Source organism: Oncorhynchus keta, chromosome 13, assembly GCF_023373465.1.
Source record: "Oncorhynchus keta strain PuntledgeMale-10-30-2019 chromosome 13, Oket_V2, whole genome shotgun sequence".
NCBI lineage: Eukaryota > Metazoa > Chordata > Actinopteri > Salmoniformes > Salmonidae > Oncorhynchus > Oncorhynchus keta.
Window position 1 is genome coordinate 39,084,798 of NC_068433.1, and position 22,250 is coordinate 39,107,047.

A 22,250-nucleotide genomic window follows, 5' to 3' on the forward strand; every position below is an offset into this window, starting at 1 on the left:
ACAGCTGTGCGAGCAGAAAGCGAAGGCAACCACCTCGTACATTAAGTATTTAGTGGCTCTCTCTTTTGAAATTACCTTGCTGCTCCGCTTGTCATGTAAACAAAATACGTGACGCCGAGGTGGTACTTTAGAATGTTTGTCCTTGTGATGCTGCCTTTGTATGTGCTTCCGACTGTAAGAAAACACTGTTCACATATGTCTATCTGGTTCTATGCATTATTCAAGGCTCTTTCCTGCGATATATTAAGAATGTGGCGCAGTGTAGCGGTGTGGAGAGACTTCGGTGGAGCTGGATGTGTTGCGTAATTGGTTTAAAGTAGATGCTATCTGCTACCGCCACTAAAAGGGGTGCTTGAAAAAAAGAGATCTTTAGAAGGCAGATGTTCCCCTAGAAGAGAAACAAAAACAGGAGGAGGAGGGAAGGGAAAGAGAAAACACTTTTTTATCTGTTAGTGTCCCCCGGGGGGGGGGGTGTGGCGTCTCGTAATGATCGAACACGGAGTATTGTCAAGGAGAGATGCTTACTAACACACAGTGGATCGATGGAGGGAAAGCCTGCCTGTAGAAACCGTGTGTGAGCTCTCACACACACACACACACACACACACAATCCCCCTCACACACACCGACACACAAACACACACACACCCTCCAACCCGCCAAATACAGAAACAAGTGGAGCCGAAAGGTTAAACCGTCACTTTTAATAGGATGTGCTGTCTACTCGGGGTCATAACTTATTTGGGTGCCGTTATCCAAGCAGAACCCCCTCTTGTCCTCAAAATCACATAAATTACGGAGAATATTATTAATCTCGTGATGAAAATGATATGGCCGTCTGTATTTTTCATGTTTACTTGAAAGCACTCCGTTGATCGCTTTACAAGATGAAGAAATAGGGGTCGGGGAAAAAAAGAAAAGGAAATTGGTCTCTCTATGAATGGGTTAGCTGGATGGTTTTTCACGCGTTGCTTAGGGGTTTGCAATAACACTGGATCAATAATCAGATGTTAACCATATTGCTAGGCCACCCGCCCTCATCTTTTCTCCCTTCTGTTATTAGGAACACCTTAGTCCCTTTATAGTGCACTACCTTTAGCCTCATGGGCTCTGGCCAAAAGTAGTGCACTATATAGGGAGTAGGGTGCTATTTCAGATGCAGACAGTAACTTCCATCCTTGGCTTAATTAGGCTCCTTCCCTCCTCCTCCTAGCATCCTTGGCAGTTGAACTATTCAATAGAACAGGGCTGAATTGACCTGCTTGTCACTGATTGTAACCTGACAGCCACCAGCAGCCTCAAGCCATTATGGCTTTTTTGATGAATCTGACGCCAGTCTACCCTTCTCTCTCTCCTTCTCTCTACCTCCGATCCTTCATTTTTTTCTCTCTCTGTCTCTCTCTGTCTCCTTCTCCCTCTCTGCCTTTGTCTCTCTCTCTCGCTCTCTCTCTATCCATCCCCCCTCTCTCTTTCTCCCCGTTCTCTTTCCCTCTCCTCTCCTCTCCTCTCCTCTCCCTCCCTCTCTCCTCTCCTCTCCTCTCCTCTCCTCTCCTCTCCTCTCCTCTCCTCTCTCTCTCTCTCTCTCTCTCTCTCTCTCTCTCTCTCTCTCTCTCTCTCTCTCTCACTCTCTCTGTCCATCACTCCCTTGTTCTCTCTCCTTTTCTCCCGCTGTCTCTCTCCCTCTCTCTCTCTCTCTCTCGCTCTTCTCTCCTCAGCTCATTACATGAGGAAAGCGGAGCCTCCCACTCCCTCTATGGTCACGGGGTGTGCAAGTGGCCCGGCTGCGAGAGCGTCTGTGAGGACTTCGGACAGTTTTTGAAGTAGGTCTTATTCTGAGAATGTACTCTACAATGTGTCTTACTCACCTCCCCTTTCCTGTACTCACCGACCTCATATATCATCATGTCTTAGCTTACACCGTGAGTTTACTTCATGACTGTGCATTACGTTACAGTCTCCTGTGTTAATACAAAACAACAAAAAAACGACAAGCTCGATGACAGTTGCGTTTAACAACCACGGGCCAAGACAACGGCCTCCATGATATCCGATAAAGCTTCATGTCACCCAGCCAAGCGCCTCTCGTGCCTCTTTCCCACAGCAGAAACGTCGTCTTATGTTCCATGGTATAAAAGTTGCCATTCATCAACTAAGATGAGCTTAGCTGCTGTACATATTTTGTTTCTCAGTAATGAAGCTGCAGAGGCCTATTCTGGGTTATTTTCCACAGTACCAGAGCGGCTCTTAGCGAGCTTAATCGAGGGGGGCCCAACAAAGAGATAAACACGCTTGCATCTCAGTGGGGATATTTGAACGTGTAGATTGTATAGACTGTCAGGCGGCTGGCTACATTAACTCTAGATGTAATTGATCTCCGATTTTTTACCCAAATCTCCTCTTCAGCACGCAGAGTTGCGTGATAGGCTGGTGTTCAGCCTGATAGGTTGGTGCGCCTGATGGCCTCAAAAACGAATGGCAACTTGTAAGGACGCGCAGGGGGCCCCACAATGGCTGCATTCAGTGTTGTCATGGCGCCTGCGGACGGACTGAATGAACTCTTCATGCTCCATCAACAATTTAGTTAATTAGCTCATTTGTAATTGGTCTGCTTTGTTGTCTGGGATGTTAGTGGGGGACATCAAAAGGGGAAGGTGTTCGCTAGTGCCATAGATTACAGGTTATCACGTTGCCACTCTGGAGGAGCGAGGCTCTTTCTCTCTCTCTCTTCCTTCGAAAAGAGAGAAAAGGGGGCCGAAGCATTCATTGGAATATTCTAATTAGATTTGTAATTAACTGAGAAATAATGATCGCGTGGAGCGTTTTCACGGGTGTAAATGTTCATGTAAATCCCACACAAACTCTTTTGAAATTGGGATATTGTTCTATTTTGGGGAGGCGGCTTCTTCCTTTACATTACAGTGCTGTAACTCCCATAACCGTGGTTCTGTGATGACATGGAAGCCCACTAGGGCCTAACCAGAGTTGTAAGATTTAGGTCAGGCAAAACAAAAGGCGGTAGCTTGCTTAATTATACAGCCGTCTGTAGCACCAGCATGTGCATTAGGGCTAATGTGTGTCTGTGCAAAGAGAAATGACTGAAAGCCAGACTGGCTTAATATACAAAACCTCTACAGACCCCACAAGTGAGACAGACAAGACATTTCATGTGCATTATATCAACGCCTCTGTTCAACGGACAGGCCAACAATAGACGCACCTTTGAATTCATTATTTCCAGGTGTATTTATATGGATATGATGTGCTTATCCCCAGGGGAAGATGCACTGTGTGGAGCAGCATGGTGGATGTCGCGAGCAAAGATTTGCTCGGGGAAAGGCAGTATAGTCAATACTATAAGGTTCCATTATAAACTGGGTGGATTGAGCCCTCAATGCTGATTGGCTGACAGCCGTGGTACAGCAGACATGGGTATGACAAAACATGTATTTTTAGTGCTGTAATTATGTTGGTAAGCAGTTTATGATCGCAGTAAGGCACCTCGGGGGGTTTGTGATATATGGCCAATATACCACGGCTGTGGTACAAGGGCTGTGTCCAGGCACTCCGCGCTGTGTCTTGCTTAGAACAGCCTTTAGCCGTGGTATACTGGCCATATACCACACCTCCCTTATTGCTTAAGTATATTCTGGTGGAGGCCCTGGAGCAGAGGAGAAGTGTACCTTGCAGCTTGAGAAAGATGTTGGCTGTGTGTGAGACTGCATGGCTACAGCAGATTAGTGGTCTATAGTCATGCACTCCGTTTGTCTTATTGAATCCACCCGCTACTGTACATTGGCCTTCCATTGTAAACACGGCTAAGTATGTTTACTGTATGTGTCACGCTCTGACCTTAGTTCCTTTTTTTATGTCTCTATTTTGGTTGGGTCGGGGGGCGCGGGTTGTTTTTCCAATGTTTACTTTTCTATGCGTTTGGCCAGAGGCAGCTGTCTATCGTTGTCTCTGATTGAGAACCATACTTAGGTAGCCTTTTCCCACCTGGTGTTTGTGGGTGGTTGTTTCCTGTTTTGTGTTTTCACCTTTCAGAGGACTGTTTCGATTTTCATTTCTTACATTCACTTTGTTATTTTGTATTTTCGTGTTCTGTGTTAAAATATGATGATGGACACTTACCACGCTGCGTTTTGGTCCGATCCTTCCTACTTCTCGTCCGATGAAGACGAAGATCGTTACAGTATGGACATCTTTATGGCTTAGTTTCTCATTTAGGTTAGGGCATAGGTACACAGTAGGCTATAAAACATGTGACTGTATATATTCTTTAAGAGCAGTGTAGAAAAAATGATTGCACAGATATACTTTACAGTCGGCATATACTTTACACTAGTAGACTAGAAAGAGGCGTTGCAGGCAATTCTCTGACAACTGGTATAGTATGGAAGGGACCCTGCTTGAAACAACTGTCTTTACAAAAACAGCCTTAAAGATTCTGGGTGGGACTCCACGTCGTTGCATCCAGCCTGCGAGGAGTCAGGTTCATGTACTGTAAGCGGCACATGGAAACAGACAGCAACAAAAAGACAGCGTGATCCTGGCAGAACAAAGATGGCTGCTTGTCTGCCTTTCCTTGGAGGAGTTATCGTCTGTGTCAGGGAGAGCCTTTTAATGTTTTCGGAGATGCCACTCATCTCCTCGGCAACAGCCAGGCTACACACACACTTTAAAAAGGTTTACATAAAATAGGTGTCAGAATCAAATGGCACTTTAAGACGAGAACGCGGGGAAGGGGGGAAACCGAGGTAACCTGATGGTTGGTTGCTGGAGGTATGAAACAAAATGTCATGCAGCGGGCGCGTTTAGTCATCTTTTGTTGTGTTGCGGGTAGGAAACTTGTCAAGATCAGCATTTAATAGCTCTTCAGTGTCTCTTTTATGTGTGTTCACCTGGAGAGCTAGCCTAGAGGTTGGCTGGCACGTTGTGTTAGCTCTGTAGTTCAAATGTAATATTAGCGTGGGAGTGTTCGGGGGGGGTGTCGGGGGCGTGTGTGTGGGCCTGTGCGTGCATGTCGATGCATGTAAATGTATGTGCTTCTAAATAGTTTTGAGGCGCTTGTATTTTCAAGGTTTGGCAGGAATGAGAATAACTAACTTCACACACAGATTTGTTCTTTTAGATTAGTGTTACAGTTATATGTATACATTTGCGGGCATGGTACAGTACTCTACAGTGCAATCAATGCAGAAATATTTGATACATTCACATCACGTACCTTTTAATACTCCATTCTGTTTAGTATTATTATATAATGCTTCCTGCTCTGTTCCCTAGTTCTGTATTGATTTGCTCTCCCATCTGTGATCTCACACACACACACACACACACACACACACACACACACACACACACACACACACACACACACACACACACACACACACACACACACACACACACACACACACACACACACACACACACACACACACACACACACACACACACACATCCGAGAAGAGTTAGTTACCGTTTGATTATCGTCTCCAATTAAACATCCTTCAGCCCGTCAGCCCATATATATTCATACCCACCATCCAAACCACCAGCATGCCCCGACCGCCAACCCCTCAGAGCAGGGTCTCCCTAAATCGATGCACCTCGCCGTCTACACAGACAATTTATCTGCCTCCTCACTTAACTCTTCCCCTCTCCCCCTCCGACGCCATGTCCCCCTCTTCCCCCTTACCCAGCAGGCAGTAGCGTCAAGAGAGAGACATGGCAAGTGGAGAGAGAGAGAGAGAGGGAGAGAGAGAGAGAGAGAGAGAGAGAGAGAGAGAGAGAGAGAGAGAGAGAGAGAGAGACGTTAACCTGACCGCGAGTGTCTCTAACCGTTGCTTAATTAAACCCACAAGGCAGTAAGAAGCCCCCGGATAGGCCCCCTTAGCGCTACTCTGCCAGACGTCTGGCTGGGTGTGACAAGACCTTTAAAACTGAGGGCATTACATTAGTTATGCATATGCTGCTGTCTGGTCTGGTGTGGGTCTGCAATGTGTGTTTGTGTTACTCTGCGCCATGCTAGACAGTCAGGGAGGATGGAGGCCCCGGCCTAGCTAGCATGAAGGGTCTGGGTCGACGAAGCTGTGATAGGACACATGGACAATTAGGCACACCATACTGTGTGCTTGAAGGTATATTAGCAGGCTCTTAGAACTCTCAGTGTATAACTTCAGTATATTGTGTGTATATTTGTCTTAGTGGTCAGTGAGGATACAAAATGGACAACATAATATGATACTCCATAGGAATAACTATCCCAAAGTGTATAACAGCCACTTCTCATAAACTAGGAACCTTTGCTTTGTTTTTGTCTAGAAAACCTTGCTATACTGCTATACTGTATTAGTGTGGCCTCTCTGTCCCTGAATCCCTGCATCTGTCAATCTCCCCAGCTCTCCCTCTTTCTTTCTGCCTTCCTGTGCTATTGGACCCATCACATTGGTTATTCCCCTCTCAAAACAAAAATCAATATGCCTGTAAAGTGACCCATAAATTATGTGGTGGCTCCAGAAATGTTTGTTCAGAGCTGTCTTTGTGAAGGCGTCCGGCCTCTCTTCCCTCGCTCACCTCTCTGTTTGTACTGCTCTGAGTCTGACTGGGCCCGGCTCATTAGGGGATATTCTGGTGACGATGACGGATAACCTGTCTCTCTCTCTCTCTCTCTCTCTCTCTCTCTCTCTCTCTCTCTCTCTCTCTCTCTCTCTCTCTCTCTCTCTCTCTCTCTCTCTCTCTCTCTCTCTCTCTCTCTCTCTCTCCCTCCTTCTCTTTTCATTGCTTGTTGTCTCTCACTCTCTCTCTCACTCTTCCTGCATCTCTCTCGCTGTCAATCTCTCTCCCTCACACCATCTCTCTCTCTCTCTCTCTCTCTCTCTCTCTCTCTTACACTCTTTCTCTATTTCCCTCTTTCTTATTAATGCATAATAGCAGAGCTTGCCATTTGAATATTTCATATGCAGACTGTAATCTGTTTGTAATCGCCTTGCTAACTGGCCAGCAGGAGAAGAAGAGGAAGACAAAAAAGGGATCATTTGGGGAACAAAAATGGTCGGAGGAATATCGAGAGGCCTTCTGCAGCTAATTCACAACCTCTCCCCTCCAACAGGAGAGAGAGAAAAAACACAGGCTGCTTGTCTGTCGATGAGAGGGAAACTTAATAAAGATTTTTTTGTATTTTTTTGTAGTTGGTAATGAATGATCTTCAGGGATAGTGGGCTAGCCCACTTGGTGCTTTTGAAGTAGCTGTAATTTATGACACACGCCATACATCAAGTGCATAAGATAGCATTATGAGCATTGAAATGAAAAGGGTATTTGCAGCATTAGTTCCCTCTTCCTGCGAGGGACGTGATTAAATGATTAATGAAATGCCCCTTTGCATGCGCATTCTGAAACAGCAATTAGACACGGGCTGGAGAAACCCACCAGTCCAGCCTCTCCCCCTCCTTTTAATGCTATCTCATTCCTGATTCATAATGGAACATATCTGAGCATTAGACCTGAAATGGTTACAAAAGCATAAAACAGGAATGCAATTGGAATGGTTTTAAATGTGCCCGGCCATAATTGAAAGGTACTGGGGCTATTGTGATTACAAATGTCCCATTCCATGCTTTGATTGGCATACTAAGGCAGGCTGGCGACTACGTTTGTATTGTTTAGCATTTTGCTGTTAAACAGTAAATAGGAAAAGACTATAAATATAATATATGGTGAAACGTGTGTGTGTGTGTGTGCATGTATGTGTGTGTGTGTGTGTGTGTGGTGTGCGTGTGCGTGTCAGAGAGAGCGATTTAAGCTCCCACTAATGCACTGGAGGCAGTGCTGTAAATGATCATTGAAGGGTCTGCAAGCTAACCTATAATTACAGGAAAGAATGTGGCAGCTCTGGCATTTCATAACCATGTCTTCTCAAAGCCCGCTTTGTGAGTTTGTCACCAATGATAATTCAGATAGAGGCTCATTACCGAACATCACAACACTTTAAAAAACCTTTTTCGCCTTTGTAGCGTGGTGCAGGGAAGAAAGGTCTATTTTAATGGCGAGGTTCTTTTGTGTCCTGCAGACAAAATCCAATCAAGACGAACCGTCATCAACTGTTATGGCTGTCTGCTTTGAAAAAAAAAAATCTAATGAAGGAGATACAGTCTGCCGCTGAATAAATGCTGAATAAATGCCCACTTTGGAAGGGGAGCATTTTTTAAATGTTCTCAACGTTAAATTGCCTTTATTGTTTTCTGTAAATGAATTGGATACAAATCCATTGTGCCAGACCAGCATCTTTTATCCTCCATAGAGTAGTGCTCTGGGTAGTCACCGACTCCCATCCACACTACAGAGGGCCTATTGTCATATTGGAGATGCTTTCACTGTTTTATATCAGAACCACATGCACCAGTATTACATATAATTTCAGAATGATGTTGACAACAACAACAACAACATAATAATAATAATTTATGATAATACATCATTTAATAAATAATCATAATAAATAATCACACTTTTGCATTTTAATAATTTAAATTACAAAGCCTGATTTTATGAATTTGTATGCATATAACATCATTAACGACTTCTCTCTCTCTCTCTCTCTCTCTCTCTCTCTCTCTCTCTCTCTCTCTCTCTCTCTCTCTCTCTCTCTCTCTCTCTCTCCCATCCCTCCCTCCCTCCCTCTCTCCTCCCTCCTCCCTCTCCCTCTCTCTCTCTCTCTCTCTCTCTCTCTCTCTCTCTCTCTCTCTCTCTCTCTCTCTCTCTCTCTCTCTCTCTCTCTCTCTCTCCCTCTCCCTCTCTCTCTCTCTCTCTCTCTCTCTCTCCTCTCTCTCTCTCTCCTCTCTCCCTCCCTCTCTCTCTCTCTCTCTCTCTCTCCTCCCTCTCTCCTCCCTCCCTCCCTCCTCTCCCTCCCTCCCTCCCTCCCTCCCTCTCTCTCTCTCTCTCTCTCTCTCTCTCTCTCTCTCTCTCTCTCTCTCTCTCTCTCTCTCTCTCTCCTCTCCCTCCCCTCTCTCTCTCTCTCTCTCTCCTCTCCCTCTCTCTCTCTCTCTCTCCCTCCCTCCCTCCCTCCCTCTCTCTCTCTCTCTCTCTCTCCCTCTCTCTCTCTCTCTCTCTCTCTCTCCCTCCCTGTCTCTCTCTCTCTCCCTGTCTCCAGGCACCTTAACAATGAGCATGCTCTAGACGACAGGAGCACGGCCCAGTGTCGAGTCCAGATGCAGGTGGTACAGCAGCTAGAGATACAGGCACGGCTCTTTTAGCATTATTACATTGCCATTGATTTCTAATTCATTTCTACGTGCCTGTTTGTGTGGCCGGCTAGGACAAAATGCAGCACACTAAGAGGTGGACACAAGCACACCTACCAGAAGCTTATATAGCGAGACCTAAACAAAGGAATCCTTGGGCCCACACCAAACCCATTATGACTGTTTTAATTGAATTAACGATGTGCTTATTTTCTCTCCTTTCCAATTAATAACGGAGTGCATCTCTCCCCTTTCCCTGCATGTTAATTAAATGCACTTTGCACCTGACGAAATCTCCTGAAGAAGGGAACTATTTTTAGTAGGTGGAGCGTGACCTTATTAGCGTGTCCCTCTGTCGAGATAATGAGTCCGGTGATTGAACGACAATATTACTCAGCATCCACGGCATTCCCACATTGCACTGGATTTACACCACGGCTGTCTATTTTCTGTACTGGATTTACACTGTGGTACTGACAGTCAGGCCTGCTTTAGGCCCCGGGGTAGCATGGACAAACAGACATGCTCTTCGAGTTCTAAGTTCCCACACACTCTCGCCCTCTCTCTCTCTCTCACACACTAAGCTGGCTTGATGCTGATCTGAATGCTGCCCAAGCGTTCCACTATAAAGTTGTTTTCCACTCTGACAAAACATTTAGTTTTTATGTTGTTGGGGTTTTCGAGGGTCTAAGAACAACAACAAAAAACAAGAATTCTTATTTATATGTTTTTTTCTTCTTTTTTGTTGTTATTGCTGACACCCAAAGCCGCCGAACCTCGTGTTTACAGTGTGACCAATTACCAGTCGGCGTGTGCTCTTTTATGTCCTTCCTCGCCTCCTTTTTTCCCTTCACTCCATCCCTGAGAGCCGTCACTGGTAATGAGGCCCAGTTCAGTCTAGTCCAGTGTTGCTGGATGCTGCTGCCGCTGTCTTCGTGTTGTAGCTAGCGCAGGAGGAGTGGAGTTCAGTCTGTTCACACTGCCTGGTCCCTGTCACTCCCAGTGAGTTAGATTGATGAGAGCAGATTGCAGGGCCACTAACTGGACCTCCAAGGGAACCGGGGGGAGCGTGGAGGCGGGCCTGGCTGGCACTCTGTTTGAAGGACCCCTTCACCTCTTGGCAGCTGTTGGCTAGGGTCCATCTCTCTAACTGTGTCCACGGGACTTTGAGGAGGCACTCAAGACCCTCTAATTTAGAGCCCGAGTAGCTTTTTGCTGTCAAAGCATCCGTGACCTAAATTCTGCTATTGACAAAAAGATGAAGCGCTATTTGTTTTCCCTGACCTCTTCGCACTAACTTCCCCTTGCCCGACACCACCACCACCAGCAGCAGAAATGTTTTGTCTCTCTCTTCTCTTCTCCTCTTCCTCTCCTCCACTGGTTTGGTTTAAGTCTGTGTCTTCAAGGCAGACTTAGCTAGAAGCCCCAGACTGGGCATATGCAGGATTCATTACAAGAGAGACAAGCTCGATAACAAGATGTATTACTGTTGCAGTCTGGGGAAAATCGCTCATTTCTAAAACTGTTTTATTTTCTCTCCCTCTCTCCGCTAACAGCTTTCTAAAGAACGTGAGCGTCTTCAGGCGATGATGGCCCACTTGCACATGCGGCCCTCGGAGCCCAAGCCATCTCCAAAACCTGTGAGTGCATATTGCTCTATATACAGTAAACAGGGTTTGGCTGAATGAGCCCCAGCAGATGAAATGAAACAGTTTAACCGTCAGCAGTTAAAATGGATGGAGGGATAGAGGGATGATAGTGGGATGGAAAGGCAATACTAGGTTACACATCTCCCATCAGATACATCTCAGTCTATGACAGAGAGGACAATAGAGCCAGGCGTGTATTAAATCACAGGCTTGAGTCCTTTGCCAAAACGCTGGGCCATTTCATTGTGATAGATATAATGGTCAAAACAACCTGTTAGCACCACAGTCCAAAGCAGCACTTAAAGTCGAGTGAGAGAAATGAGAAGATGTTTCATTTGGACAACAAACATCTCAACTGATAGCTGTACTGGTAAAGATGATGAGCAATGAAATAGCCCAGTAATAAGTATGCAATAAAATGGGCTTATAATGGATATAAAATCCTACAAATATGGGAAAAAATTGCCTAAAATCTATTTGACACTATTTCACTTTAATATATATTTGCTTTGAATATGGATACACTCACAATGCAAATATATTTCAATTATACACACAATTTTAAATATTGAATTTGCAAAAACAATGCATAATTTGTGTTAGTATTGTTGACCTAATTTTTAAAGCAGTTTAAAAAAATTGACAGTAGACACATTGTTAGTATGTTGCTGCTGCTTAGTAAGTGCCTCATTTCAATGGGATAATATTCCTGCTCATCACCTCTCATCATATAAAGTAGAATCACAAGATAGAATAATTATCCTGCAAACCCGTCAGGAATCGTCTGCTTTCCTCCAATTTGTTATTCAATCACTTTTTTCCCCCATTTTTTTTTTTTATCTTCAAAACTCCAGCAGCTTGGTTACATCTAGTCTAATAAAGAATGTTCAGGACTGTAATCCAAGACTGCATATGAATGAATAATGTTAATGAAGTGCTGCATTACATAAACCGCACATGAAAGAACTGCTAATTGCATTTGATGATGCGTAATTCATACAGAGATCCTTAAATGAACAAACTCTCTCCAGCTTCAGTTTTAAGGCTCCCCCCTTTGGAGAACTAGAGAGGAGCGTACGTTATACTGTAGATTTTGGCATGTGAAAATGACTACATGTGTGTAATACGTGTTATATGTGAAAAAAGGCATAGTCCCACCGCAATAGGAGATGGGTAATAGATATCATCATAGCGTGGGTTTACAGCCCGAACATGGCTGGGGTTGAAACAGACCACATATTTGATAAATATTAATAGTGTGGATGTATTGCCGGCTGCTGAAATGAGTCTTGTTGGTTCATCACTGCAACCCTTAACAGCTATCAGTAGCCCAACACAAGGTGTTCCTCGCGCTGGGCGCACTGTCTATTATATGACCCCATTTACTCTCTGAATGGCACTTCATTAAATGTTACCTTTTGGCCATGCCATGGATGGATGAAAATCAAAGTTACCAAGGCTGCAGGTCCCTGAATAATGAGTTTTTTTTCTCTCTCTCTCTCTCTCTCTCTCTCTCCCAGACCCAACCTTGAATATATATATTCAGATGAGCAGAGAGGTGGCAAAGTGCTCATCCCTGCCTCTCATTCACTCTTCCTCTCAGTTAGGGCTTTAATAAATTCCATTTTGCAAATACTAGGATTGTATGCCTGCAAACATGTTACGCTTGTTGCCGTACCTGGTGTGGGGAGCGGAGGGGGGAGAGGAAATCTTAACACTATAAATATACATGTGATTACACACACACACACACTTGATAGGATTTATTATGGAGTGCATTTTTGCTATGTTTGACAGCGTATCCAAACCCTTTGTGGGTCCCTGTGTTGAACATGTAACACATAATGACTGTTCACAGTGTTGCTGGGGCGGTGTGGTGTGTGTGTGTGTGTGTGCGTGTGTGTGCGTATGTGTGTGTGTATGTGTGTGTGTCTGATGCTGTGAATGAATGGGGGATTAAGTAGGAACACACTTTAAAGACCTGGTTGGTTTGGTGCCTTGACCTGTTATGAATTATATGGACATTTCTGTATTATACACATCCAACACACTCTTTTGTAAGCTGTTGTAGGGGGGGGGGAAATGTCAATATACATTTTCCTTTTCAATTGTCATGCTAGTTTACTGGCTGTACAGTGTTCCACAGTGACAGTTGCTGTAGTCTAGTCTACTTTCCTCCCAAAAGTAGTAAAGCCTTTCTGTCTCAGACAATGATGGTTATGACTTGTCCATCATCATTATTATTCCGTAATTCAATTACATAATTAGCACGTGAACATTTGAATTCATTAGCAATTGATATTTTTCACCTTTAAAAAATATGCATGTTTTTGAAACTTACACTCGTCAGTCTTAGATTCATTCCTCCTTCCACTGTGCGTTAGAGTAAACTTGTACTAAGGCCACAGCTAGCCTATGCAGTAACTCTGCAGTCCTATGGAAAGTTCTTCTCTCTTAAGACTAGTTTGAGTTGATCTAATACATGACAATAAATGTCACTTAGCAGAGGCTTCTATCCAAAGTGACTTGTAGCCATATATTTATTTTATGGGTGGTCCCGGGAATCAAACCCACCATCCTGCCGTTGCAAGCACCATGCTCTACCAACTGAGATACAGAAGTACTGATGGCCATACTGTTAACTAGCTGCCAGTCATCTCAGCCCAGACAGTCCCTCCCAGTATCAGCTCATTAGCTTTAAGTGGTGCTATAATGATCAGCTGAAAACCATAGATGCACCATAGTCTTTCCAATCTGATCTCATTGCATTTATCAACACACACTGTCGCAAATTATTGTTGAGGCCTCTCGCTCTCTCTCTCTCTCTCTCTCTCTCTTACAACCCTGCTCCCCTTTCAAAGGGATCTCCATACACTTTAATTCACAACGCTCACAAGCATTCCACTCGCCCCATTCGCAATTAAGCCAATTTGGTTTGAATATGTAATGATGTCATTTCCATTCCACCTAAATTAGCACAGAGACGCAAAGGTCAGGGTGGAAATTTCCACTCGGCTGGTTGGAACCCCTACAATCACATCACATGAGCCCAAGTAAAAAAAGGAAATACAAAAAGAGGGAGAAAAGCTATGTGGATTAGTGATGGGTTTCAGTTAGCGTTAGCGGCGAGGTAAAGTGACACTCTCTGGTCGGGTTTCAAAGAGGAAAGAAACCGCGGCCACCAGGCGCATCGCTTTTGTTTTGTATCCAGGAAAGGTCAGGGTTGCCTGTGCTGTGGCCCGGCCAGCTGTAGCCATCTGTAGCCAGGTGGTGGAGGTGGCTGTCTCTGGCTCTCTCCCTACCACAGTTTAGTACACACTACATAGTGAGTTGTCTCTATGTGGGCTAGAGATGGTGGTTGGTATAACTCGGAGGACTGATCATGAGATCATTTTTTAATAGCGTGTTTGAATAAGAATTCTTATGATACAATTGTATCCTTTAATTTGTGGAGATTGGCTGCTTCCTCTAACACAGCTTATTAGTGGAACCATAGCTGTAGAACTGTAGAGCGAATCCACTCTCATTTGTCAGAGAGCCCCTTCTGATGTAAAACCGTCTTTCCTGACCCCCTCCCGCTCTCCTGCCTCTACTTCCTTCTTCTCGCCCTCAATCATATTTCTCTCTTGTCTTTCTCTCCCTCGCTCTCTTTCCCATGCTCTCTTTCCCCATTCTCTCTCTCCCTCTTTCACTCCACCCTGTCTCACCTTCCTTCACTCCCTCTCCATCCTTTCCTCGCTCCCTCACCCCTTTCCTCCTTACTCAGCTGAACTTGGTATCGAGCGTCACCATGTCGAAGAACCTGCTGTCGGTGTCCCCTCCGAACGTACCTCAGACCCCCACCACGCCCAGCGCCCCCGTGACACCCATGTCCCAGGTGCCCCAGGTGCCCTCCCTGCTCAGCGCCGCCAACGTCCCCAGCATGGGCGCCATGCGCAGACGTCACTCCGACAAGTACTCCATGCAACTGTCTTCAGGTAAGAACCTCTACACTAAGCCCAGTCACCTAGAGTTATGATCATTAATAAAGTTGGGTTCATTGATTTTAATTGAATACTGTGTTGGACATTCAATGCATTGTCACTATTGGTTGTTGTTGTACAACAGCACAGTGTTTATTCCAATATGGAATGTTATATTTAATAGCAAAAAAAGCCTCTGTATAATCAATCTATATGTTAAATACAACCAGAACTTTTTCTGAGCGTAATTATTACATGAATGTTAATTAAGTTTGAACGTATGATGTTCTATGTATTAAGCTCTTTGCATCTGTCTTTGATGTTTATATTTACTCTCTGGTATTTAGTATCAAATATGCATGAATTATTCATGTTCATACAAAATATCTACATTGATCTAATTTCACATGGATGAATTAGTGTTTAAGATTTCTCATGAGAGAGATTAATACAAATGATATTTAGTTAGACATGGAAAATGCTGATTTGATATGTGCTGCCCTCCCCTCCCTCTTCTCTTCTCTTTCTCTCCTGCTTTTAATTTGATGAAACCCTGAACTAATTCCAATACCTTGAAGAATAAAATTTACCAATTATTTCAGGTGGTGACACAGTATTTATTTTTCCAGAGATTGCCCCAAACTATGAGTTTTATAAGAATGCCGATGTCAGACCGCCATTTACTTATGCAACCCTCATAAGGCAGGTGAGTGGGAGAAAAAATAAATTAACTTTGCCTGATTAGATGTAAATTAATTGCTGCTTGAATCGCAGGCAGCTCTGAGAGTGTGTGTCATGCCGCCTAGTTAGTAAACCATTATTTGATGTCGTCTCATTTCAGGGTATCATGGAGTCAGGCGACATGCAGTTAACGCTTAATGAAATCTACAGCTGGTTCACGCGCACATTCGCTTACTTCAGACGCAACGCAGCTACTTGGAAGGTACCTACCCTAAACCTACTCTTACAGCCTTAGAGTACACTACTTCCTCATTCAGAGACACCTCTTTGTGCCATACCTGCAGTAAGAAAAGCTTGGAGGAACATTTATTTACTTGACACCAACAGATTAGTATCCCACTCCCCTCTCTTTAACCTGACCTCTTGAATAGAGTGAATTTTTCCAACCTCTTTCTCTCGGATGACAAGTGAAAGAATAATTCTGCCTCTGATATCGTTTTCTAATTTGGTGCAGTGGGGAGGAGTGGGGCCTGGCACGCTAATTACAATACAGCCACTCAATCATTAGCACCTTTTGTTACCATGCACCGTATTACTTCTCCTCCTGTCCCTCCCCTCACTCTATATCTATCTCGCTCTCTTCTTTCTCTATCTTTCTCTCTCCTCTCTCTCTTCCTCTCTCTCCCTCTCCATCCCTCCTCCCACACACACCCAGCCTCTCTTGCATATCATTGGTTAATTAGTCTGAAAGATGGCTGTTTGCCTAGGGAAGCTTGGGCTGTGGCAGGGGGTTTTGTGTTTAGTGTCTGGCCCGTGTGCTCCTATACACACACCATAGCTCATAGTGGCGGGCTGGTGGCCGCGTGTCCGACTAAGGGGTTATGGCCGTTCAGCCGGAACTAAAGGAGACCCAAAGTGAGAATTAGCCTGTCAGGGAGAAAACACACTTCATTTACCAGGACAAAAGGACTCATTTGTATCTCTGTCCTATACAACAATCATTGCCTGCCTCTCTAACACAGTTAAAAATGTCTTCTTGATGCATCTGTTTTTGGGGGAAGTGTGTGTGTGTTGCTGATAAGTATATTCCCTCCCTCTACCCCAACACTACACGTATCTGTGTTTTATTCTCACCCACCTTAAGCATAATTCGTTAGCCAGTAAGAGCCAGTGGCCATTGTGGATACTCAGGAGGAGGAGAGGATGGGGGGATCAGGATACATCCACCTCTCATCAGCATGCAAAGCATATCAGAGAACTAGGTTTAGCAAAGTGAATTAATTTGGATTTGGGATGCAAATGATGTCGGCGTGTGATTACTGATCCACAAGGGTGTGCTGCAAAAGACTCCGGACTCTTCCGGATTGTCACACAGTCCTGTGTGTTTTTCAAAAACTTGTTTAGTCAATTGTTTTATCACTAACTGATCTCTCTCTCTCTCTGACACACACACACACACATTTTATTTTTTTGGTGGCCCGGTCATGATATAGAGAAGTGGGCACAATTGGCATTAGAAATATCTCAGTCCCTCTCTCTTTCACAATAACCTAGGTGATATATTTACATTTTGAGCTCCCACATTTCTTTTGTAAGGCATTAGAGGGATGATCTGTGACGGGCTTGTCATTTGATTAACTGAGAGAACTTTAAAAAAAGAGAAAAAAAGAAATGAAAGGTGATTTAATATCTGAGCTTGGTCTCATCAGCTCTGAGACTGGAAGATCCAGCCTCCACTCTGCTCCTCACTCCCCAGCAGCTTATTAGATCTAACTGTAAAGCATGCATAATAAAACTGCTCATTTTCTCATTAATATTCAAATGATCATATTCAAAGCCATGGGCATTAAGATCAATCAAATCCATTGAAATATCTCAGGTCTCTCTTTCACAATAACCTGCTTGATGGGCTTTTTTTTCCCCTTTTCTTTGAGAGGCTATTTTCTTAAAGGGAAAACACTGTATACCTGTGGGAGAGTAATGCTTGATTGACAGAAACGATATTAAAGCAAAGGTTATTGTTTGTAGGCTGGTCTCATGAGCTCTGTGTTTTAATATTGATTTATCTGGAATGTCGGGAAGAATATGTATTTCTTTTGTTGATGCATTAAAACTGCTCATTATCTCATTAATGTTTAAATGCATGCAGTAATGCAGAGCCATGTGTTAATGCATACATGTGTTAATGCATACATGTGTTAATGCATACATGTGTTAATGCCTACATGTGTTAATGCATACATGTGTTAATGCATACATGTGTTAATGCCTACATGTGTTAATGCATACATGTGTTAATGCATACATGTGTTAATGCATACATGTGTTAATGCATACATGTGTTAATGCATACATGTGTTAATGCATACATGTGTTAATGCATACATGTGTTAATGCCTACATGTGTTAATGCAGGCACATCTCAGGTCATTTTGATAGCAACACTTTGCTTTAAGGGTATGTGACAATATTACAACAAAAAGGTGTCCAGATCTGATCATTGGTTTGACTCCTATCTTAACAGCATGTACAGACTATTTCAATATAGTAGAACATCCTCGTCAGCCTACCCCAAAACCACCTCACACCCACAAGTCGTACCTTCTCACACCGACCCCCCTCCTCCTCTTATCCCCCCACACCTCGTATTGTCACCGGAGTTAGTGGTTAGCCACCGGATGGGAAGGGCCTCAAATCTGTGATACTGTCATCATCTTGAGATACTGCCATTAAGACCAGAGCAGAGGGTTGAGGGCTGCTGCTGCTGCTACTGACATCACCATTATCACCACAGCATTACCACTTCTGTCACCAAAAGCCATTCGCTATGCTGATTACCTCCTCTCAGCCTACTTACTCTGATTGATATGTACTGTGTGTGACTTGTAAGTGCATTCGTACTCGTACTCGCTTTTACTAATTAAATCAATGGTGCGTGAACGTTAAGAATTTCAACACAAAAAAAAAATCTATTTCCCTTCGCTTCTTTCCTTCCTTTCTTAGGTGGATAATAAAACAAGAAATCAAATGGACTCTTTCCATAACCTTTCTCTCCTTGTTTCCATCTGTAGAACGCCGTTCGCCACAACCTCAGTCTGCACAAGTGCTTTGTGCGCGTGGAGAACGTGAAGGGGGCCGTGTGGACGGTGGATGAGATGGAGTACCAGAAACGCAGGTCTCAGAAGATAACAGGGTACGTTAGAGCAGAGCTGTCACTCTAACTCCCCACCTAGTCCTAGGGCCTGTACCGTATTACCACTAATAATCTGCCATTTTTAAACAGCACTGTAGCACAGTACACGGTGTCTGTTCCAAGGGCTGCCGTTCATTCTAAAGTGATTTAATGTCACAGCTATTAGGAGAAATAGGTATTTTACAATGATGTTAGATACTTATTTGTTCATGTTGGAATATGCCATTTTGTAAAAATAAGAATGTTTATTTCAAACTGTTTTGTGTATTTGTGTTTCCTGGTGTAGAAGCCCGACGCTTGTGAAGAACCTTCCCTCCAGCCTGGGCTATGGAGCTGCTTTAAACGCCAGCTTACAGGTAAACACACAGTATTAACCTGTGATTGCTCTGTCAGATCCTGTGCACTAGACAACATGTGACTGATTCCCCTCCATTGCATTGTGGGTACTATAGCCTACAGCTGTCTGTGTGTGGTTTCTGTGTGGTTAAATGGAAGTAGTTCTTAAGACCTCAGCCGACTGTAATTGTATGTTCATAGTCAGCAAGGAAGATGCAGGAGAAAGTGGCTAAAGTTGAGTGGAGGGTCTCACTCTCCTCCCTCTCTCCTCCCTCCTCAACTCCCTCCATCTCTTTCCTTCTCTCTCCATCTGTCTGGTTGAGATGAGTGAGAATGGAGGCCACCCTGTGGTTAGAGCAGGCACCAGCTCTTTCTCTCTCTCCAGCTTGAATACAGGCTCAGATTGATAGCAGCCGCAGCAAATGCAAAGGCATTTGCATGAATATTTATCCAAGCTGTCATAAATGATTTGGCTTCATACTGTCGGGCCAGTCAGCAAGGTGCTCATAGCCAAAACGTACAATTTTAATCGCAAATGTAACTTTAATGCGCAGGAGGCAAAAGTGTCAGGAGTTCTATCTTATTATGGAGGTAAAGTTTCATAGTCATCGAAAGCCAACATGGTGATATCAGTGAAATCCAAAATATTTCATTATGTGGAGTTATATTGAGTCGAATAAACCATCAGTGAAAACTGTTCAGTGATGGTTGCAAACGATCCAATCATTAGTCATTTACAGCCTATAGAAAGCATCCAGTAATTGTCTTAAAGGAAAACTCCACCCAAAAAAATCTCTTTTGGTATTTGTTTCATTAGTTCATTGTTGATATGCAAAAATGTTTTTGGGACAATTTCAAGAATGGACTATTGAAAAAATCCCCATAGAAATGATAGCTTGTTAACAGTCTTTACTAGTATTATCTGTATTTTGAAAGTGATATATCTTGAAATTTGATTGCTGACATGCAAAACATTTTGGGACAATATCACAATGGACTATTGAAACAAATACGAAAAGATAGTTTTTGTGTGGAATTTTCCTCTAAGTGTGAGGATTATCTCAATGATGGCCTATGATCTGAATACCCTTTTGTCTCTTAACTTCCATCACTTTCTCTCTCTCTCTCTCTCTCTCTCTCTCTCTCTTCCTTTTTCTCCCTTCGCTCACTCCCTCCCCCTCTCTATCAACCACCCCCCATTTTCTCTCCCACTCTTTTCCTTCCTCTCCCCTTCGTCTCCCTCTCTCCCCCTTCTTCCTCCCTCCCTCTCTCCCAGGCGGCGCTGGCTGAGACCTCCCTGCCTCTGCTGGGGAACCCTGGTCTGATGAACAGCAGTTCGTCTGGCTTGATGGGAGGCAGTCCTCATGGTCTAATGGGCGGGAGCCCCCCTGGTATGCTGGGCGGTAGCCCCCATGGATTGATGGGTGGTAGCCCACATGGATTCATGGGCGGGAGCCCCCATGGGTTGATGGGTGGCAGCCCCCCAGGAATGATGGGTAGCAGCCCCCCCAGCCTGCTCCAGTCCGACTTGAACGGATCGCTGGATCACCTGGACACCAACGGCCACAGCAGCCCTGGAGGATACTCCCCACAGGCACACATGTACGTAGCACTCAGTGGCTTCTCGTTGGTGGAGATGCACGCACGCACACACATTAACGCATGCACACACACACCTACCTCAGTGTGTTCACTGTAAACACAGAGAGAGAGTTGGTGACAGACCTCCCCCTCTGTTCCATGTACCAGATGATACAGTGGCGACAGTGGATCCCCACACTCCCCATAGCTGTCTTTTGTTAGCATCGTGGTTTGTTAAAAGTCTTTACTAGATTATGACATAGTGGGAGGTTTTTGGGGACTAATTTGATTTTAGTACTAAATTAACAGAGTATTTTGGCGTGTCAAAGAAGTCTTCATTTCAACGACACATTATGCCACACCTGAGGTGAGCTTTTACATACATGGCTGTCAGTTGTAACAGTTATAACCTATAAAAAGACGATGATTACACATTCGGTTTGAATTACTCCAATGTCTGCATTGTAGGGGTTTAGAAGTCATATTTTATTCAAGACCGTCCATATTAATATTTAGCAGCTAACTGTATCATTAATTACTTAAAAATCTTTGCCTTCTCTATCTTTTTTAATGGAGCCCAGAGAGAGAAAGAGGGCCATTAAAAATGTATGTCATGTGGATTTCAGGAATGTGTATGTTACAAATGTGCTCTCCCTCTAACCAGTGATGTCACACGTGTCACTGTAGTCCATGTTTACCTAGCCAAAGATAGGAAATGGAACACCAAGGGCGTTGTATGTGAAGCTACTACTTCCTCGATCTCCCACACACTTCCAGCCCCCCTATTTGAAATCAATGATGCAAGCCCAGCCACAGTAGCTAACTTGCTAGCCATCTCTGGAGTAGCACCGGGAATTAAGCCAGTTCCGTATCGAAGAAGGGGACTGACTGTTCTGAGAGGAACTGGCCTAACCCATACATTCATTTGTTTGGATGTGTTTATTCCTTTCGGAAATGGGCCAGATTGGGGGGGGGTTAAGTGGGGCATATCTGCAGTGCCAGACAGAATCCCTGTGTATCCACTCCCCCAGGCTGTTTAACTTTTAATAACGGACAGAACAGGAGACTCTCTCTCTCCGACGGCCTCGCCTCAGTGTGAGGGGGTGCTGTGGAGGCTGCCTCCACGACCGCTCTCCGCCTTTACACGGCCGCAACATCCTCAAAATGGAAGAAATGTGTTTTTATGAGTGGGTTCTCTGGGATGCACTTAATAATGAAGGGAGAGTAACACTAACTAAAGAGTACACGGCGTACCAGCCGGTCCTCAGGAGAGAGCAGGGAAACTTCAGAAACCAAGTGAATCGAACAATTAGACAAACCTTTTTCCCCCACTTCTGGAGGTTAATGCTATCAGCCAAACAGCGACTCAGATAGCTCCAGGCATGTTACCATTTATGTGTGTGTGTGTCCCCTCAAGGGTATGCTTAAGAGGAAGAAAGGACTAAAAAAGACAGGAACTAGATGTGCTAGCTAGAATTACCGTACAGTTGGATGCTACTTAAGGACTTCAGTAAAAACAGTTTCACTTAGAATTAAAGAGATTTAGATTTTCAAAAATGTACGCATATTGACCACAGTATCACATTGTAAAATTAGTGAAAAC

General features: G+C 44.1%; 1 protein-coding gene across 19 annotated transcripts in view; it reads left to right on the top strand.

Annotated features, from left to right (window-relative positions):
- LOC118392778 (forkhead box protein P2-like) overlaps nt 1-22,250 on the top strand; it is a 115,423-nt gene that overhangs the window by 85,161 nt on the left and 8,012 nt on the right. For 11 of the 19 annotated variants that reach the window (XM_052460110.1, XM_052460121.1, XM_052460125.1 and 8 more), the window contains 9 exons: nt 1,716-1,820; nt 9,155-9,242; nt 10,802-10,885; nt 14,661-14,871; nt 15,459-15,562; nt 15,698-15,799; nt 18,609-18,729; nt 19,010-19,086; nt 20,343-20,668. In XM_052460110.1, coding sequence (XP_052316070.1) covers nt 1,716-1,820; nt 9,155-9,242; nt 10,802-10,885; nt 14,661-14,871; nt 15,459-15,562; nt 15,698-15,799; nt 18,609-18,729; nt 19,010-19,086; nt 20,343-20,668 — 1,218 coding nt within the window. Of the gene's footprint in view, nt 1-1,715; nt 1,821-9,154; nt 9,243-10,801; nt 10,886-14,660; nt 14,872-15,458; nt 15,563-15,697; nt 15,800-18,608; nt 18,731-19,009; nt 19,087-20,342; nt 20,669-22,250 lie in introns of all 19 variants that reach the window. The other 8 variants (XM_052460126.1, XM_052460123.1, XM_052460113.1 and 5 more) reach the window with 3 other exon arrangements.